This window comes from Bactrocera latifrons, unplaced genomic scaffold, assembly GCF_001853355.1.
Source record: "Bactrocera latifrons isolate USDA-ARS-PBARC rearing strain unplaced genomic scaffold, ASM185335v1 scaffold_46, whole genome shotgun sequence".
Classification (NCBI taxonomy): Eukaryota; Metazoa; Arthropoda; class Insecta; order Diptera; family Tephritidae; genus Bactrocera; species Bactrocera latifrons.
In genome coordinates this window covers 361,333-383,607 of record NW_017537112.1, presented here as the reverse complement: position 1 = coordinate 383,607, position 22,275 = coordinate 361,333, and the positions used below count along the sequence as shown (strand labels likewise).

Genomic DNA, 22,275 nt, shown 5'->3' with positions numbered 1-22,275 from the left:
AATATTTGAAATCAAAATATTACAAGAGAAAAATAATATTTCAGAGGATCATGTTTCTTGAAGTATTATTGAGACGGCAAAAGAACCCACACTCTTTCTCCTCCTTACCACATCAGTGCATATAAATATAATTCGAAAGCGCGCATTTTGCAATTTTTACTTATACAGTTACAATTCTGTTAATACAACATTTAAGTCCRGCTACTGGAAGTCTAATACTTTGCGGTCAAATTTTTTGTTTGTTGTTTCTTATCACCAATTTCATTGAGACGCCTCTGGTGTGGACGCGCAATCAGCTACTCACAACTGACCGCGCTTAATTTTTATTTCGTCTTTCTACAATTTTTATTTTTTCTAGCATATTTTAGCGATAAGTATATTAATTTTGTAATTTCCTTTCCCGCTCAACTTTCTTGCAGTTTCATTTCTCTACACGCTCTTCCTCTCTCTCTGCGTCGCTGTCAATGCGAGCGAGCAAAATGATTGATAGACACTTAACCCCACACCAGCAAGCGTTGGTAAGCAAAGCTAAGAAAGTGAAAAGTGAAATAACTGTAAATAAAAAACAAACAAAMGAATCTAACACTGCTGTATCAACTCAATTTTGCAACTAATCTTCCAGCTGGCAAATGTCACTWTCACACGCTGCCGACTACTCGCCTCGCTCCTCTTGCTAYTCTGTCTTTCAGGTGCAGCACTTGCTGCACAAKCTCCAACACSGGYTGTGGCAGCCACTAACGCCACCACGAATGCAACGAAATATCCACATGCCGCCGTCTATGAGGCACATGCCAATCAGTATTTAGACTGGGCCTCGACACGTATGCAAGGCATTTGGGCGCGACGGCGCAGCAGTTTCCTCAATCTCACCACCAAAGGACGCGGTTACAACGCCATCAATCAAGCGCCGATTAAGCAAGAAATCGAAAATGACTATCGCCACCTGGTCTATGCATTGGCGATGAACCTCAGCACCGTGCCGGTTATGCAGCTGAAAGATCCAGTATTGCGGCGACGGGTGAGACGTCTCGCAAAATTGCAACTTTACGGTCTGCCGGATAAGGATTACGAGGAAGCCAAGGATTTGTTGCATACGATGCAAACGTTTATAACCTCACGCATGGTCTGCTCGCTGGGTGACTGTCAGCAAACGGTAAAGTAGCGAAAAAGGCGCAGAGAGGCACGAAACTGARATGCATAATTAATTTTTGTTGCTTTTCCAGATCGCTATGGTTCCGGCGATTATGAATCATGCCATGCGTACGAAGAGTTTGGTTGACTTGGAATACTTTTGGCGTGAATGGCGTTCGGTCTTGGCGGATCGTAATCGCGCCAAATCGGCTTTCATCTCATATGTGCGAATGCTGCGTCTGGCGGCCTCATATAACGGTATGTTTTTATACAGGTTGCGGCATACATTTTTTTATATTAGTCATATTATCAGGCTGGGTTAGGGTCGACAGCCAAGACGGTGCTTAAATATAATTTAGTAAAGAATTACTATGAAATAAAGTTGGATTTACGAACATAAAGAATTTCTGAATTCTAAAAATAAGAGCAATACAGAATAGTGCCAACATCCAATCTACGCAGATCGTCCAGATCTAAAGCGTTATTGTTACAATAACACAAAATTGTCCAAAACTGTCTTGCATCCATGTTAAGTCTGTTGAGTAGATTTGAACGCCTTGGAAACTGACCGAGGTTCCAATTCAWCTACTCAACTAGACGCAGAAAACTGTAGGACGGCATTTCAAGCTCCTTCCGTAYAYCCGCAAASGAAACCATTGSTTTTCGGTAGGGGCGAAAGAACAGATCTTATAATGAGAAGAGTCGTGTCGCAATTGAGAGTAAGCAGGCTGCCTACCTYGCAACGTTACAACCACTACAGGTGAGAAGAAGAGGGAAGCGAGTTGCATTTGCAGACAAACACAGAGAGAGACCAAAATGCATGAGTACGMAGAGCTYGATAAGCTGGTCGACAGAGGTGCTGCTCGAAAATACTATTGYAGAAYCCCAGAGATGATTTAGTGACTGATRCCCGGAGCGTATAGAAATTATTGAGGGAACACTTCGCTACCCTACTGAATAGCAATGAAAGCATAACACCAGGAGAAATTGAAGCCGATTCCACAATCGATTATGATCGAGCAGAGGTTTCATTGCCCAACCATGAAGTACGTCGAATAGCAATTGTGGATTGCCGGCCGAGCTATTCAAACACGGCGGCGAAGAACTGCCGACTGTGCCCATTCCACAAACAAAGAAACCTCACAATCTATGTAATCTACCGTGGGATAAGTCTTCTTCTACACCGTATCTTTTTCTATCGAGCATACTATGTGAAAGATTAAAGCCCACCGTCAACAAGTTGATTGAAACTTATTAGTGAGGCTTAGCCCTGGAAAATCAACAGCTGACCAGATATTCACCATGTGTAAAATTTTGGAAAAGACCAGACCAATGTGTGAATTTGATAATACAGCTCAGCAAGTTGACGTTAAGCAATACCAAAAACCCAGTAAGATCGAGAAGGACCTCTCCAAGCCGTTCGATAACAAACAAGGTTTCAGACAAGGCGACTCCCTCTCATGCGACTAAGTCTTATTACAGACGCTACTTCGAACTGTGTAGGCAAATACGTTACGCGTTTTCGAAAGGAGAAAATCTTCCACAGATTCATGGTCCTTTGCGCAATGGTAACGTCGAATACTGCAGGTGATGGAACGATACGAGAAGAGGAAAACCGCTTTATGGAAATGGATATGAAAGAAAAGCTTAACTATTGTTCGCACCGCAAGTACTCAAGCGGCTCATAACTCCTCTCCCAGCTTCCACACCACGCTTTTTATCAAAATGATTAGTAGTAAAAGAAAATTTGACACCTTCAAGGCTCACGTCACCAGCAGCGATTTGCAATTAAAATCCCCGCAGTGTAGTGGTTGCAAGAAAAAAGAAATGAATTGCGCATTAAATAAATTTTACGCAAGTCATGACAGTTTCGGCTAACACATTCACACACCTCTATAAGCAAACGGTAACCCATAAACGTAATGTTAACCTAATTTCTGCGCCAAACACAAAGAGCAAGCACATATGTATATAGTASGTACATACAATCGATTATACTGCAACAAATTGTGGGAATAATCTTTTCTGAGAGTACACCTCGAGTAGACTTTGCAAAGTACAATTGGGAATAAATTACCCTTTGGCAAAATGAACAATTTTGAAGTTATCTACTTTTTTAAAGAAAAAACAGAAAATCTACAAATTTAATGGAGAATGATTACTAACACTCGAAAGAATATTCCTTGGCATTCCTTTTTTTTTGAAGATTATGTCTTTCATATGTTGGTCGCGGCTACATTTCAGAAGGTCCATCAATTTGCGATGACTCGTTCGAGTATTTCGACTGATAACTGGCGAATGAATGGTCTGCATCGAAGCGGAATTGTCCGCATAGATTCTAGGCTTTACATATTCGAGATCACGAGCTTCAAATAGTCRTTATCATGGCGCGATAACGGCATCGGCATCGTTTTCGAAGAAATATGGATCGATGATTCTACCGTCCCACAAAGCAYACCAAACCGTTGATTTTCTGGAYGAAAYGRCAGCTTTTGAATCCCTTCAAGTTGCTCTTCATAGCAAATGCGGCTATTTTGCTTGTTTACATACCCATAATAAGTACTGGATGTCAAGCTCTGTTCAGGGTTTAGTCCTYGATCTAAGATTGATCCTTTCCGGAGTTCACTACTTTAAGTGAATATCAAAAGATAACTAGTTGTGTGCGGTATTAATTAATGGATATGAAAAAGGTGGCATTATCAAATGGTTTTATAAAATCGTCAAGTGTCGTCGCCWTCCAACTAGTTCACTTCTCTGTTTATAGACTAGCTTTTTTCTGACTAGTGATGCTTCAAAAGTACAAACTCMAATACTTAATAATATACAAATCGAAGAAACAGGAAGGTAACTTAATGCCCTACTAACTCGCTACCAGCATCCGCTCCGCCTTAAAGAGCAGTTTGTTAAGTTGGTGCAGCAGTCAGGCAGTCAGGCAGTCAGGCAGCCAGGCAGCCAGAGGCAAGTCCGACGTAGCAATATGCGCCTTCAATGTGTCGGGCATGAAATTGCAAATAGATGTCGTAAATTGCATTTAAAATGGCACATACAACTAGTCAATTAAAAGACACACGCACACGCACATACTTGTACATATACTACTATATTTTGTGCAATAACGCGGTGCTTGGCTATGTATGTGTGTGTGCACATAAATATGTTAGGTAAATTGACCGGTGGACGCATAACCCGAAGGTCCTCCGTATATCTCCATRTGTATGTAAGCAGTAGCACAACCTGAATATGCCGAGCAACCGCTTGAGATGTCAGGTCAGTTGTAGCGGTGTGCTGGTGCTGGTGCTGGTTGTGGTRGTGGTAATGAGGCAACCAATGACCATGTGATTGACGAGAAATCAATGAGAACAAGATGCCATTCAACTAATCACAAACGAAAACGACATTTACCAACACCACTAATAAAATGCCTGAAGCACATATGCGCACACACACCAACCATCACCAACACASTCAGATGCCTCAAGTCCACTSACGTCCACTTACCTAGATTTCTTCGGTTATACCACTGCTTGTTTATATGATGTTTGTTTGCTCTTGTTTCCAATTAGGCCACATAACCCCATCACGTACCTGGTATCTGTATTACGATACTGATAATTTTCAACGTGAGCTGGAGAATGTCGTATGGGAAATAATGCCGTTATATCAGGAATTACACGCCTATCTACTGAAATGTGTACGCAGCACTTATGGCGAGAAATTGTATGCCGATGAGGGCGCCATACCGGCGCATGTGTTGGAGCAAATTGTACGACAGGCTTGGTCACCGCGTCCCGTTTTCCGTACACCCTTTCCGACACATCAATTGCCGACCGTTAAGCAGCGGCTGGAGGAAATACTTGTGACGCCAGTGAAGATTATTAAAAAGTCAGCGGAATTCTTTGAGTCCATCGGGCTAAATCATATGTCGGAGTAAGTACACATATGTATATATTTAGGAGTAATCTATGTTAATTCTATACCAACTCACGTATCTTCAAAGTAAGGGAAATATAGAAATTGGGAGTACAAATGGCTTAAATAGCCAACCAATTAGCTGCCTGTAGACCCACAACTAAATATAACCGGAATAAGTTTCTTAAATTGTGGCAGTCTAATTAAGTTCCAATGGAAAAATAGGATAGTTTAGGAGAAATATTATTGTAGAGTAGAGACTAGAAGCTTGTGAGACCCGATGTTATGTTATAAGATTCAAACTGAAAAGCTGTATACTTTAACACTTMTTCAAAAATGATGCCGGTAAGAACGTAACAGTCATTGGCGACCGTCATCGCATCATGATAACCGACTATTTGATCTCTAAAATTGAAGCTCGTGATCTCGGCAATATTTAGTYTCAACCAGACGGCGTCACTTTCCACACATCGCACCAAASAGTAGATTTATTGAGAGAACACTTCATAATTTCACGTTTTGTGCCGTTCGATTGGCCACCAAGATCGTGTGATATCAMACCRTTATAATTGTTTATGTGGACGAAGTCTAAAGTCTCYTCGGAWAATCCCGCTTCGATTCAAATCTTAAAGCAACACATCTTACATGACAATCGCCAGTTACCAGAGTCATCGAAAATTGGACTTAACGAGACGTCTATCATGAAARACATTTGAAARGAATAATCTTCAAAAAATAAATGCCAAAGAATGTTCTTTCGCATGAGAACAAAGATTTCTCATTAAATTTAAGATTCTATGATTTTTTCTTAAAAAAGTAGGGAACCTTGATATGGATCACTCTGTATATGCTTTCACYSGATCCAACTTTTTAGSCGATTATYGCACTATCAACTCAAAAATTAAGCTAATCTAGTCRACGTAKCCATAAAACTTTAGGKTTTYTACTGTTAAACCCCAACAYAGGCAAGTCTATAGTCTACWGGTTAACTTARAACTGTAGATCTCTTAGATATTATCCGAYTGCTTTTGCATTTTTCCAATGTTAGGGAGGTAATCTCAAGCTTCCTTTCAATTAAATTACCTTTATAGTTTCGAATTGTTTAATGACCTCCAAGGACTACTTGAAAACCGAATAGATTTTTAGAACTTTTCTTSAGCGGRTATTAGACGTTTAAATAATTKACTACGAAGAMTCAATTTTAGAAKCCCAAACGAAAATAATAATCATTTAAAATCGAATCACTGGCTTCAAATATAAATCTTGAAGTTCCAAACTGGAATTGTCATAATACTGTTTCATAGGAAACACCTAAACCTCACAGCTAAGCTGTTCAATGATATTTCTAATCTTTCTTTCCTTAAAATTAAAATACACATAACTAATCTACCTTCTAACATACTATTTTTATTCCACGCAGCTCTTTCTATGAACGCTTTTCACGTCGCATTGGTGATGAGGAGATCGGTTCCGATTGCCATGCCGAAGTATTCTACTTTCCACCCGAAGCGGCSCTACGCTATTGCCCCAAGTTGGATTATAAGAAACTCTTGCAAATGCACGGCAATATGGCCGAACTGCAGTATAATCTCTATCGTGGACGGTTRCCTTTTGGCGTGGACAGCGAGCCTTGCCCGGGCTTTGCAGCCGCTATTGGCGAAGCGGCCGTTATCGCTTCGGGCACGCCACGACATCTCAACCGTTTGCATTTGCTCTTTAATCACAGCCTGAGCGAGGAACAATCAATGAATCGACTGTTCCGCATGGTAAGCTAAGCGACTAWTATGAAGATCTATAAATAGCTAATGTTCTATTTGCACGTCTATGCAGGGTATTCATACAATTTTGGCGATACCACAGTATTTTATTAATGACAAGTTTTTGGTCGACGTGATGGACGGTCATATTGGCGCTCAGGAATTGAATTGTGCTTACTGGAATTTGCAGAATAAGTATGCTGGTATTGTGCCACCGCAGCGTCGTAATGAGAATACTTTTGATCCTGATTTTAAATTCTATCGTGGTCTGAATCCAGAGAAACCAAATACAGAGTGAGTAGACTTTCCTTTATCCTTTTAGATCTAAATCCATCCTTGTGTCCATTTACCACGATAAGGATGTATTACTTTTGAGGAATAGTCATCGATTTTGTGTACTAGCATAGAAAGCTTTGAGGTCAACATGTCTAGACATTGATATGTCTGACGAGTACTAAAACAGTCGGCTCTTTGGAAATTAAGGTATCAAAAGCTTTAAGAGTTTTAGGGGGAATTTTTTATCATATTTTATCTGTCTATTACGACTCATTGTGTTACAAAAACAAAAAAAAATTGTGAAGAATGGGGATCTCGTGATTCACAGTTCCACGTTAATGTTCATTGCGGTTAAGATAATCCCATAAATTGCTGCTTGTGGATGTAGTACTCTTTATTTCTGTGAAGAGTGGAGGTTTAAACTGAAAAGTCGGTATTGTTAACTCAAGAAAATAACAACAAACGATTCTGGATTAGGAACGGGAGATTCCTAAAATTATGTTAGAACTCAGTTCACAGTGGATGCTACAACCTTACGGAAATCCACACTGGATAAGTTTAGAAAAGACTTCTTTCTACTTATATAACCTTATTGAACAAATGAATGATAAGTGAGAGTCATGGAATTATCTAGAAGATTATGACTGTTACTACATAAGAAACTACATCTCAAACTATGGTTTGCACCGATTCGCCGAAGGTCCGATACACTACTTCATAAAATTATAATAGAATAGCAGTATTAAATGTTATACATTTTTATATTACTTATAGAACCTATCCCATGGCACCCTATATTTTTAACACCTCAAGCCAATACAGAAAACCACATTTCTATCCAAGTTTCTCAGTGAGAATCTCTGGCTTTTTTAGTTTTCAAAACTTTTTCAAGATTCTTAAAGGTTTTCAAAATGTATACAAAATTTTTTATAATTCTTACAATATGGGTGTCAAATTAAAGACGTTAAAGAAGAAGAATATTTTAAAACAAGAGAGTTGCCACATATTTCAAATAAATTCATAAAAAATTAGAATATTACAATGAGAAAATCAAACTGTTAAGGACTAATTTACAGTTAAAAATATTTTTTCGGAGGGTTGCCAACTATTTATTATTATTTTTGGTCAATTACATTGATTGATTGCTATATGAATATAACATTAAATAGATTTAAGAAGACCTACAGTTGATTACCAGAGTTACAGTTTTACGAGAATTGCCACCTCTCAATATAAAATTAAAATCAAAAAATAAAATAATAATATTATTATGTTTAAGTATAATTTTTCAGGAAGGTTGCCACCTATTTAAATTTTACCAGAGTTGCCACTCATTTAAAACTCATTATAAAATATAAATGATAAAATAAAAATATTGTAATGCTTAAAAATAATTTTTTATCGAGGTTGCCACCTATTTAAATATCTATCTATTTATTTAAAAAAACAATCAAAATAAAGTATAGAATTGTCACCTGTTTCATTTTTTCGAATTTGTCATATATTTTCTTTTAGTGTATTGCTATATATCTGCCACAGAAAATATTAGAATAAAATAGATTTTTCTTTATATAAAACATGTGATTAATCTTGCAAGCTCTCCTCCGTAGGAACTGGATTTTGATAACCAGTGGAACCTCAAAAGGTGTATCTATTCAAATATTTTCGCTCTAGAGCCCCAATTCAATTGTTATGGAACCTTTAAAGTAATTCTATCGGTGCTTAGAACTTTCCGAGCTAATGTTCGAACCAGGGACTACTCTCTGTTCGTAAATACATGCTTAACTTGTAACTAAGCTGAACAAGTATTTCCGGTTCATCCTACCTTGAATKGTTTTAGGTAGAAAGTTTTCGAAATCCTCAACTAAATTAACCTTGTACTAAAGCCGCAGCAAGTAAGGCGCACAAATGAGACCGCGGGCGCAAACAGCGCCGAAAAACACCCACACAAATACACACAACAGTGATTTGTATTTTACCAAGCATAGTACAACTATGCATTGACACATGTCAAGGGGGGAGTTAGTGCGCTGGAGTCACGATGGAATTTTTGGCATGCAAACACACAGCCACATATATACTCTTTGTAACATATGAATGTATGTATATATAGCAGCCATGCATATAAATTTTTTTGAACTCAATGCGCCAGCAGCGTTGCCGCCAACGCAACATATCAACAGCTTGTGTAGCGAAGGTTTTCTAAAAGTAGTTAGTCTTCGCAGCAGACTCCATGGAATCGTGTATTTCTAAAAGCTSTATATACATTCAAAAACTCTAACTGCAACAACAACAGCGAGCTGYGCCACACTGAATACACTTTTTCACTTTTTGTTAACAGGAAATTGCTTTCGGAAATACTGGGCTATCAGTTTTATCGGGCATTTTGTTTGGCCAGCGAACAATATCGACCCGGTGATCCGGAATATCCATTGCACAACTGTGATTTTCATGGCAGTACGMAGGCCGGTGATTTGATGAGGTAAGTACCATACGTTTGCGCACGCATCAYTTACACACATTTAYATACACATATGTAAGAACATACACGCAGCCACATATACATTTGCATATAAACACCCACACACAGCTGACTGCTGCCTTTCTAAACGTTGCCATGCGAATAAAAAGTTCACTGAATGATTTCACTCCGCAGGCAAATGATGGAGGCCGGCGCAACCAGGCATTGGCGTGATTTGATGGAAATCGCCACAGGTGAGCGTAAGCTGAGCGGCAAAGGTGTGATGGAATATTATGCGCCGCTCTACACTTGGCTGAAGGAGCAGAATAAAAAGAATGGCGTGGAAGCCGGTTGGGACTCAGAGACCAGTGAGTATGGGCGCTATAATGTGCATGTTAATAATAAGTAAATATACGAGTTCCCACCTTTCCAATATTCGGTGGAATTTTATTAGAAGAATTTTTCGTCACAAATCCACTCCCACCGAAAATGGAGAAGTTAGAAGTATACTAAAGAAATGCGACTACACTTAGGTGATTGAATCAGTGAAGAATTTGAAAAACACTTTCCAGACACTCACGTCTATCATATAGAGCAGAAACATTTTGAATTTAGTATATTCCAAGAGACATTCCAAAAGACCCACAACTTTCTGATAACTCAAAAGTCAAGTAACGAACGCCAGTATGACTTAAGTCTACATTCAGAGTTTCATATTATGGTCAAAACAGGAAAGTTCTTCTAAAGTGAAACCCGTGGCGGTCGTTTGAGTTTGCTAAATAGCAAGAAGGCAGAAGCGACTAAAACAGTCGAATACGGTGGTTGCGGCATGGTATTATATAGAAGAATATTAACGAAGAATCACTGAAGTATGCGACGGTGCATTATCGGCGTGCAAAAACCCAGAGTTGTCGGCCCATATCGACAGTTCGGCGGGTCGGAAGGTATTCTGAGAGGASCACACCTCGATAATCGCAGAAAACTGTCAACATAACTTTGATTTTTGAACTGCTTTGATGTGCTTTTTTGGCTTCGGCTCATCTTTGCYACGATATTCGACCGATTGATCATCTGTTCGGGTCGTAAGCATAGATATAAAACCCATCCCCAATAATAATACGTTTCATAACAACCTGGTAGTCGGAAAGTATTGTGTCACAGACGTTACCGCGACGCTGTCTTTCGAAAAAACTCGTGTGATGTTGAAACCAATCGCGCTTTCACTTTTCTTATGCTCAAATGAGCTTTCAAAGTGGATTGCACAGATCCTTCCGATATTTCAACGTAWGCCAGTAACATTCTCAACGTTTCGGCACTAGAMATTTATKTCGAACCACAAAATTTAATAGAACKTTTTTGTTGAAAAAATTCACTTATCGTAAAAATCGCCGAATGCACTTTGTGTACCTCAGAAAAAAAACGTATACTAAACACTAATGATTAGTTTGATGTGACATTGGGCACAGATGTCACTGACAGTCATACCAACCTAGWAAAAAATAYATCGACGAATGAGTTTTCACGCGGATTCTTATAATTTTTTGTGTTCGTAGGAAACTTTATATACCCCTGCCAGGGTATACAAATTAAACACTATCAAACACGCCTTTAGTAACCTCAATTGAGTGTGTGTGTGAAAAATCAACTAGAGACATCAATTTACAACTCAATTTGTTTCCGCTGGATATAAAAAAAGATTTTTTTTTTTTTGTGAACTTTCAACAAAATTATGGATATATGTATATGAATAAATTTATTTTATTACAATTATTTATATTCAAGCTTACTATAATATGTCAACGTGTTGCCTTAAATTCCTCACAACAATATTACTTTTTAAATATTTTTCTTTAATAGGATGCAGCAAGGACTACAACATACCATCCTAAAGCTTTGGGATACCACAGTTCGCTTTTTGTATTAAAAATATAAATAAATATATATATCCATATTTTTATATGATTATGATGAGATATTAAATATATTATTATGAAAACAATAATAAAAAAAATTAAAACTGGTTAAATTGCTATCTCATTTCTTTAAAAGTTTAATTAAACTGCATGATTAAAAACAAAAAAATGCTATTTGAAGTTTACATTGGGTAGTCGGAAAATTCTTTTCGTAATTTGCCAATAGATGCGGTTGCGGTCGTATAYCTCCAGTGCTACCAATCACATTGTGTCATACCATATAGCGTTAGAAAGGTTAGATTTTCAGCTTCATTTAATCAAAAAATTATCAAAAAACTAAATTCGGGGAAGTTGAAAAAAAGTTAAAACTGTTCAAAAATGGGTGAAAATAATGAAGAAATTCGCTATATTTTGAAAAGCCATCGTTGAGAAGCCGTAACATCGCTTTGTTCTATGGGCAGAGCGAATCAGTGGTCCGTACTGCTGCACAAAGTGAAGCYCGTTATAATGTTACAGTCAATGGRAAACGCTAAAGAGCCATAGTTAATACGTTTTTCGTGCCTAAATTGAAGAATAACGATGTGGACGATTTTTGGGTGTAACAAGACGAAAATACATGCAATCAAACAATAATTCTGTGAATGCATTATCTCGTCTCCAAGATAGTGCGCTTTAAGATTTCTTGTGGGGTTATGTGAAGTCGGCATTAAAGTACCTTTACACTTGAATCTTTAGCTTCGAGTAGGATAATATTTAGAGACATTTAGAGATTACCCAATGCAAGTTCTCATTCAAGATACCTAGTTTGGTTGCCTTATTCATATCTCGCCCGATATTACAGCCACAAAACCATACTATTTTCTTTGTCTCTCTCTGCCTAATCGTTCACCTCTAGCGCCATTTTTCACATAGCTATAATAATTTACTTGAGTAACGTAAAAGCTGTTTACTATCTAAAAGTTTATCAACTTAATTTTCAAGCAGTAAGATTATATCGATGATGGAGGAAACGTTACATTGATCGATCAAGAAGAAGTTCGAATAGCAATTACCCGTCTGAAGAACAACAAAACGGCGGGGGCCAATGAAAACATGCCTAACGATTGGAATTTAAGTGTTGGTATCCAGTGTAAACTAAACTGACGTTGAGCAATACCAAAAGCTCCATCGAGAAGGTCCTTTCCGAGATAAAGCATGACATTGACATAATTCAAAGAAAAACGCCACAGCCATGAGAGTATTCGACGGTAAAGTAGTGCTTCACAAATCTAACTTATTTATTTCCCAATTCAACTACGAAAATTGAAAAAATTTAGAGCAAGCTGCGGTAAAATCCGATAATGAAGGAAGAGAAATCCTTAAATCTTCTAACATTCGATAAAACACAAAGGCCAAACAGCCGTTATAAACGTTTTCTACTAATTTTGTAGTAAGAAATGTGCTTACGCCAGACTCAAGTCCATAATTCATAGACCTGTTGAGTAACCTTCCTAAAAAGGTTTTAGATAGCGTTGACATTCTCAGTATATCTCTATGTTGGCTAATTAAACCCTAGACTAAACTGTCAATTTGCCCAACAAATTTTAAAATTGCTTCGAAAAAATAATTAAATAATAAAAAAGGCCCCACATACACTACCACTCCTTTGCTCTAAGCATGTTGAAACAAAAAACTTATTTGAGACAACTTCGCTCAACAGACAAATTGTGAAGTGCCGTCAAGTTCCTGAAATAAGACACACACACATGTATGTAACTAAGCATGTATGCGTGGAGAACGGTGTTATATAGTGTTCACATGGGTATAAAATTGTATAATATGCGCACTCAACAGCTAAATTATCGCAGCCATCATGTGCACATGATTGTTCGTTATTTGAGGTCCCCAAAAACGCAAGTAAATTCGGGCGGATGATGTGGYGAGCAGCAGGCGGATAAAAATCTAACAAGTTCATAATTTAACAACATGCCAGCAATAGAAAGTTTGCGGCAAACACAGAAGCWCGTAACCGCAAAAGCACACACTACTGGTGAAAAATTTACACGTGATATATGTACATTTAATTTTCATATATGTACACAGCAACATATACCTGTATATGTGGACACACACTTTATGTTCGCATAAAMTTTCGAGGAGATCTACAAAGTGTCGGTAGCTTATTTCATAGCCACTTTGACCCGTTACGCAYACATACACACACGCATTCAAGACACATACAAGCACATATAGCAATTTGCGAAAACCTTTTCACTACCTTTCTCTCTAGTTTTTATGTCATCTCTTTATTTTATACTTTACTACCTCTCGGCTGAACTCAATTTWGCCGAAACAAGACCATTTAATGCTGATTTAAATGCACTCGCTGGCATCTTTGGTTGCTCTTTTCAACCTTTTGGCTTGTCTCATCTTGCGTTGAGCATACAGTTTCTAGTATTTTGTGGTTATTTGACCTTCAAACATGCGGTACAAATAGTGAACAAATAAGTGTGATAAAAATGGCTSAGAAATGGTTTATTTTAAATATGCCCTGGCGAACATTTGATAGAATAGCTATTTATATGGCCACCTTTTCTAAATGGTTGCTTAAAATAAATGGATTCTGCCTGCGGGATTTAGCCAAATAGATTTCGGAGAATTTAGTTTCAATGCTAAAGTGAGATTTTCGAAATTTATTGGACAAATTTAAGAATATAGAAGTATGCGTGAATGTGGTAAGTCTATTACGTAAATATTTAAATATATTATATTTTGGAAAACACTGGATTTCATTTCTAAAAAATGTCTTTAAAGACATATACTAAAATTGAAAGCAATGCGTTCAAAGGATTTAAAATTAACGAGAAAAACTTCAGTAAACCTGATGGTAACTGAAATGAAGTACTCTGTGTGATAACTAAAACTAGTCCAGTCAACATAAGGTAACTTAATATAAATTTTTTCCGAGATTGTAAAGTACCAGGAACACAAAAAAATCAGTAAAGGTTGTGAGGTCGTCAAAAACTTGCCTTATGCGAGGCATCCATCCATATCGGTTAATGGCGATCACACCGAAAAAGTCAGGGAACAGCACTTAAAAATCAACGCGTTGACATCAAAGAGATAGCAGCGATCTCAACATCTCTTCTGGATCGACTCAACACATTTTGGTTAATGTTTCGTGTATGAAMMATGTCAAATCTAAACTTATACCRAAAGATCTGAATATTTTACACAAACAAACTCGAATAGCGGTCGTCAACGAGATGCCTGTCAACGYAGCTGTAGAAGTCATTTATCAAACGCATCTTATCAAACGCATGTGTTGAGACGTGGATATGTGAATACGAAGTCGAAACTGTTCAACAATCGAGCGAATAGAGCTYAAAAAGTAAGGCGAAACCCAAAAGAAAAAAATAAACCTGAAAAAACGTCGGCAAAGGCACTGAAGGTCATTATAGGCGAGGTAGCCTATATTTAAGGAATAATAAAGATTAATATTAAAATACGTAAAATGAAATTTTGTTTTGTAAGTTCGGCTCAAATTTGAAGGGAGTGGCTAGAAACGATTCTTTCATATGACTCAAGAAGCGCACTACTTCCGATATTAGACCAAGTATCCTCTGGGTATCCACGAACATCCGTTTGAAGGCGAGCCAAAGTGAAAAGGCAAACCATACCACTCAGGGTTGTGCGCTGAGTTTGGGACTCGCCACAACAACAATATATTGATTGAATTTGGTGACATTTGTGTGGAAGTTACAACAATAAGATTTTCAATAATAACTAGTCTGTATGAAAATAATTTAAGAATAGAAATCTGGATTAGCAAAGACCAAAAAATCCGAACTTTGAGCTTCTTACTTTCTGAAGGTTTGGAGCTTACAGCAAATAAAAGTTTAACTTAAGGCTAATAGATCCAGCTTATTAAATTTGGGTCTTACGGCTATAGGGTCTAGATGACAAAATGTTTGTACTTAAATACTAAATATGCCCAAAGGCTGGTCCCAAAAATAAAGATATTAATTCTAGAACATGATTACATACTGAGATACAATTTTGAAAATATCGTCCGACATAAACTAATAAGTTTATCCCTACTACTCAAGTAGCTCAACACAACTACGAAAACTTATTGCTTAGAGAAGAATTAGAGCCACTGTTGTAATTTCAATAAATCCATAGACAAGCCCAGCGTAAGTATAATGAACGAACGATGACATATGGCTTTAGTAATGCTATTAAATGTTTGGGGAATAGTATATATATACTATACATTCTCTTTTTTCAAAGAACATAATGTAGTATAGTATTATACTGAAGATGCAACTGAAATTCAGAAGTATTAACTGTTTAGACTCAGACTTAGTTCTCTCACAAAACCGATCCATTTCTGAAGCGGAGCGTTACTGATTATGAAAAGTGGTTCAGTTACAATGACGTTATACGAAAACGGTCGTGGTCGAGGCGCGGTGAGTCGACACAAGCTATGGACATAGGTTTAACCGTCAGGAAGACTTTGCTATATATTTAGAGGGATTGGCAGAGAATCATTTACCAAGAGCTGATGACCCACAAAAAAACTCTTAATTTGGATCTTTCAAAAATTGGACCGTCCGAAGCAAACAATAGCTCAGAAATGGCCAGCTTTGGCCATTAGCAGAGGAAATGAGCGCTATCAGGACAACAACAGGCCAAACACTTGCCGGAAGCACCGATAGCTTGGTTGGAATCTTTTTATGCCGACGGCTTATAATTTGTATCTGGCGCTTTAAACAATTGTGAATAAACATACACAAATTTCTATCAATACGAGTATGTATATTAAAACGGGTCGGTWTACTGAGAGCCAAAAAAACGGAAAAATCGCGTATGTGGGATATATTCCACGCATCAATTTGAACAACTTTGAACAGAAGATTAGGGATCTTAATTTTGAGATTTTCGAATGAAATTTAATACGTAGTTACATTTTATTATTCTGTTTATCGTTTCGGTCAGATCGAACAACTATATCACATAGCTCCCATATAATCAATTATTCARATTTTTTAGCATTACCTTTTTATACTCTCGCAACAAAGTTGCTAAAGACAGTATTATAGTTTTGTTCACATAACAGTTGTTTGTAAGTCCTAAAACTAAAAGAGTCAGATATAGGGTTATATATACCAAAGTGATCAGGGTGACGAGTAGAGTTGAAATCCGGATGTCCGTCCGTCCGTACAAGCTGTAACTTGAGTAAAAATTGAGATATCGTGATGAAACTTGGTGCACGTATTTCTTGGCTCCATAAGAAGGTTAAGTTCGAAGATGGGCAAAATCGGCAAACTGCCACGCCCACAAAATGGCGGAAACCGAAAACCTATAAAGTGTCATAACTAAACCATAAATAAAGATATTAAAATGAAATTTGGCACAAAGGATCGCATTAGGGAGGGGCATATTTGGACGTAATACTTTTGAAAAAGTGGGCGTGGCCCCTCCCCCTACTAACTTTTTTGTACATACCTCGAAAACTACTATAGCTATGTCAACTAAACTGCATAGAGTCGTTTCTTTTAGGCATTTCCATAAGGAAGGAAGCTGCATCCAGGCTTTTTTTAAAAATTGAAAATGGGCGTGGCGTCGCCCACTTATGGACCAAAAATTTTCAATAAACTTCGTTAAATAATATTTTCTTAACACCCTGATGACATGTACCAAATATGGGTGAAATCGGTTCACAACCACGCCTGAAATCTCGATTATCACTTTATCATGCGAGAGTATAAAATGTTCGGTGACACCCGAACTTAGCCCTTCCTTACTTGTTTAAACTTCGTTTTTAAAATCTCTAATTCGAAACTCTTAGTATCTGCGGCAAAGTTGTGCAGAATGAGCCGTAGCATATTTTCTGCATACGCTTTTTTATGGGAAAAAAACAATTGACCCGCTCTAATGTACATATGTGYATGCCCACCCATAACTAACCTGTGGATTGTGGAATTATAAAACTTTTTTCAATAATTTGCCACCAAAGACCAATTTAAATTTTAATAAGAACAAGTGAGCCACTTAATAGCTCACCAATAATGCCGACCGGCAGCGAGCTCGTGGCCTGTAATGCCAGCCGAAAACTTTCCGAATGCGCACTGACACAGTTTTGCGCACCCAAAGGTGCCATTAAATAAGTATGTGCCAAAGTGTAAATATTTCAAGTATGTACATAACTTAGTAACGCTTAACAATATAGATATGTATATACTATATACATACATAAACATATACATATGTTKTTATGTTTTTATATACACATGTGACTGCTTATTAGATGAGGCAGCGTCAAAAGCTGATAAAAATCGGAGTAYAGGCATAAAAATGGCACAGAAGTGCTGCGGAAAACCTAAAAACCTTGAAAATTGTGAAAACTCTGAAATTAAATGTAAAGCTGGGGAAAACCCACGAAACATATAACGGTAAAATGAAAATGAAACGAAAGGCAAGTTGAAGTTGGCAAAGTAAATAAATTATAAAGCAAAGCAAAGCAAGCGCATCCAACTAACAACACACACATGTATGCATATACAAACACACACACACACACACACATAGGCGCCCAGCTGTGAATGTGTTCAAGCATTTATATAAATACCGGCCTGTTGGCTGAGTAAATCTATTTGATTTTATTTAAAGCGCAAACACAGGCGAACTTTCCACTTTCACTACCGAACAACAACAACAACAACAACCACAAGCAGCAGCGCACCGTTGCGAATGCCTATAATGCTCCTACACACACACACACACATGTGCGCAACACACACCGACACATTTCCAGCTTGTTTGCGCTTTTGCGGTCAATTTGTTTTTGTACATGACAGAGTGGCGCAGGRTCCTCGCCTGGGCGGCGGGTAAAAGTGAAACTCGTTAAGGGTTTAAAAAGCGGGCGACACACACTCGCYGCTGCTGAGAAACCGGAAAAGTTTAAGCAAAAAGCATGCGGCTGCACGCAAACTCAAAGTGTTTGTTGTTTTTGTTGCTGTTTTGGTTGTTGTTCTGTGYTCTTGTGCTTAAACAACAAACAAATGGGACAGATTTTCCAGCAACACAACGGTTTGCGTAATTTTTTAAAGATTTGTTTGCTGAAAAAGCTTTGTGTGGCAAATACGCGTCTGTGTGTGTGTGTGTGGTACAAGGTTTGTGCCGACTCTGCGGTCTTTGAAGACACAAATTAAAGCGCAAATATTGTCAGTTCGCTTGTCCAGCCGACTGTTTGGTGAGCGTTTTCGTCGAAGCACACTATTTTCAAGTGTTGAAAACAAAGAGAGTTGCATGAGATGCGCGTGAAGGTGTTTAACGGGGAAAAAACCGAAAACAGTATTACCAGATTTTTGTTTGACCGACAAGAGAAAGAATAAAAAGAGAATATTTTATACGAATTTTATAATTTTTAGACAAGTGGCATCAGTTCTAAAAAAATATATGACTGAACTGATTTCAAACAGAGTTGCCAGCTATTATGAAGAATTTAATTTTCATGAAWAAAATAACCAGTTCAACTGTGAGCTTTGTTAAACCTTATCGGTTTCAACATCATTTTGAAGTCTTGCTTTAACTTTTCTATTAAAAATATATTGCAATTTACACCTATTTCAAACAAATGATAACCCATGTACATATCTCAAAAAATTACTAATAAAAAAAATTACTAATAACAATAAAATTTTCCTAAATTCTATTTAACTTTATACGCGTATTACAAATGCTCATTTAAAATAAAATATTGTACTGAAATTGCGAACTGTTGGCAACCCTTTCCAAAATTCTGTTTTTTCTTTAAAACTTTTTAAACTTGTTGGGTTCAACACCCATGTTCCAATTATTCGTTTAAACCGAGTTTTAATTCATTTCAACTAAAATCCCCTAATARGTGGCAGCACTTCTCAAAAATGATTTGGAGTTGTAAAAGTTCTTAAACGTAGTATAATTATTTTTTGCTCACATTTTTTACTTGCCCTATTATACTATATTAAAATTTGTTAACAGGTCGCAACCCTTTTAAAACTAGTTTTTTCTTCCATAAATATTTTAAACATGTTGGTATCGATACACATATTAAAATTATTCTTTCATACCTATTTTTTTCTTCCACCTAAATAGATGGCAACCCTTTCCAAAATTCTGTTTATTCTTTAAAGCTTTTTAAACTTGTTGGGTTCAACACCCATGTCCCAATTATTCGTTTAAACCGAGTTTTAATTCATTTCAACTAAAATCCCCTAATAGGTGGCAACACTTCTCAAAAAATATTTTTAGTTGTAAAAGTTCTTAAACGTAGTATAATTATTTTTTGCTCACATTTTTTACTTGCCCTATCATACTATATTAAAATTTATTAACAGGTGGCAACCCTTTTAAAACTAGTTTTTTCTTCCATAAATGTTTTAAACATGTTGGTATCGATACACATATTAAAATTATTCTTTCATACCTATTTTTTTCTTCCACCTAAAATCACTGAACAGGTGGCAACACTTCTCAAAAAATATTTTGTGCCAATACGTTTCTTAAATGTACTCACTTTCCTTTTCTCTTTTACTGTCATATTTTTTTTTTTTTTTACTTAAACTTTCAAAAGGGTGGCATCATTTTAAATAATTATATTTGCATGGTATTATATTTCTTTTACTATGACCTTGTGTATATTATAAGACAAAGCAAACACAAAATTTTTTACTATTATCAACTATTTCAAAGCCAGGCAGAGAACGTAACCATTGATCCTATATGTTTCTAAAATAACTGCTTTGCGAAGCGAACGTCCCATACATTGCAGGATTGTAAACCTATTACAATGTAGAGTTAACTCTACATTAAAAAAAAAAAAAATAATTGAAAACAATATATGATACATGTTGTATATGGTATTTTAAAAAATTTCGCAAAATACACTTTTTTATCGGCATCGGTAATTTTTGTGGTCGAGAAACATTAGTCAATTGGAAGAATAGTGAAAATATGTACCTCTGGCCAATCCACTGCAATTTTCAAAACGGTCGTCAAGGTTCTCTGGAAAACAATTACAATATCTGGGAGAAATCATTGACAAACAAAAAACTARGCTTACGAGAACTAATCGAAATTTTGGAAGTCTACACTAAAAAACTGGTACATAGAATTTTGTGCTTTTGCATTACCACAAAGTTGGTTTACGATCTGCTGACGGMTCAATAGCTTTAAAGCGCTCAAGGGCATGCACATTATCTTCACGCCAACATATTTAGTAAAGCGACGGTGGAAATAATTACATTCAGTTACCGACGGAAAGGTAATTTACGTGTTCACTGTCGAAATTTTCAGAGGCATAGAAAATATGCGAATATCTTATCTACACCGCCGGCTATAACAGAATTAGGTATCGTCGACAGAAACGAAGGGCGTTGACAATTCTAACCGCAACAAAGTAATGTGGATCTGATTTTGCACGGAGATATCTGTATATGCTAGGCACTCTTCTAAAGTGTATATAGCAACAAAACTGATGAAATCTATATGTGTACCGATTCGTCAGTGGAAATCAATAAACTTTTAGTGGTAGACTCTCCAATATTTATTTCACATTTTAAAGGGGAGAGTGGGAAAGAAAGGGATTCTAGAATTTCAGGTATAATCGAAGATGGATATGCTATTATTTCAGTAGAATTTACAAAGTCGAGTTGTGCTTTCAGGTCATCATATCAATCTTCAATCATACTTGAACTCCTCTTTCCCACTCTCCTATTTAAAATATGAAATAAGTAAGTTGTTAGTTGCTCTAACACTAAAAGCCAATTRATTTCCAGTACAACTATTAAAAGCATAGGTAATCGCGGCTACGAACATTCGCAGCGTTGAACATAATTTTCCCGGGTCAACAGACGGCGCACAAAAACTAAACAGTGGTATTATTTATGGATTCTCAACGTTGAGTTAGACTTTAAATATTTTAAATTTGCTAACTTACCTTTTTCTCTGGTTTACTTTTTCATTTATTTTTTGGGTTCACGAAAATCGTTGCTTTATTTACTTAACACTAAATATTAACACATTTCACTAATTCGCTAATTGTTAAATAAAAAAAATCACTTTTACATAACCATTTCACTCGATATAATCACATTTAATTAACTTTTATAAAAAAAAAATACTATATCACATTTAAATTGAACTTTTCACAACACTTTTGCAACATACATATGTATATCCTTTCACTAAAACCAGACACTTCAAATGTATCGTGTACTAAATTTTAATTTACGCAAAATAAGAAAATTGCCCTGCAGAAATACATAAATGTGCAGCACAGGTCTTTTCATATGCCAATTATAATGGGAATAACCAAAAGTGTAGCATACATTTAGGCGTTAAGTATACTAATTACAATATAAYATAAATCAAAAAATGTATCATACTGTTAGGCGTTCAGTATTATAAAGAAATATTTTAATAAAATTAAATTAAGTTTGGAGAATATGTAATAAGAGTTAAGCAATGAAAATTTTTAATAAAACGAGAAGCGGAGTAAGGACGTATTAAGGACTTATCTCAAGCAGTATTACGCATATATTTGTAAAAATATTTATTTACATTGTTATAMAAMATAGCGGCCACTGAGCCTGTATTTYAAAACACCGTTTTTAARAGTGGCTATATGATCGATGGTGATTGTGGAAACTTGCGCTATCTGAAGTAAAATAAATAATGGAACCCTATTCCTTATAAGACTTGCTACTAAATAACGTAAGTTTTTAAACTTACTTGTTGGGTCAATAATTATACCTTTCGGGTAAGACATGGCGTAACATGATAGTTATTCCATGGTTCGCGA

At 36.6% G+C, this 22,275-nt stretch overlaps 1 protein-coding gene across 1 annotated transcript in view; it reads left to right on the top strand.

The window, feature by feature from the left end:
* LOC108973150 (angiotensin-converting enzyme) overlaps positions 1–11,502 on the top strand; it is a 12,287-nt gene extending 785 nt beyond the window's left edge. Inside the window, exons 2-10 of the mRNA XM_018940208.1 lie at positions 420–518; positions 623–1,153; positions 1,224–1,389; positions 4,695–5,058; positions 6,461–6,806; positions 6,871–7,091; positions 9,415–9,555; positions 9,730–9,902; positions 11,392–11,502. Coding sequence (XP_018795753.1) covers positions 465–518; positions 623–1,153; positions 1,224–1,389; positions 4,695–5,058; positions 6,461–6,806; positions 6,871–7,091; positions 9,415–9,555; positions 9,730–9,902; positions 11,392–11,423 — 2,028 coding nt within the window. The 5' untranslated portion in view covers positions 420–464 and the 3' untranslated portion in view covers positions 11,424–11,502. The remainder of the gene's footprint in view (positions 1–419; positions 519–622; positions 1,154–1,223; positions 1,390–4,694; positions 5,059–6,460; positions 6,807–6,870; positions 7,092–9,414; positions 9,556–9,729; positions 9,903–11,391) is intronic.
* The last annotated feature ends 10,773 nt before the right edge of the window (positions 11,503–22,275 follow it).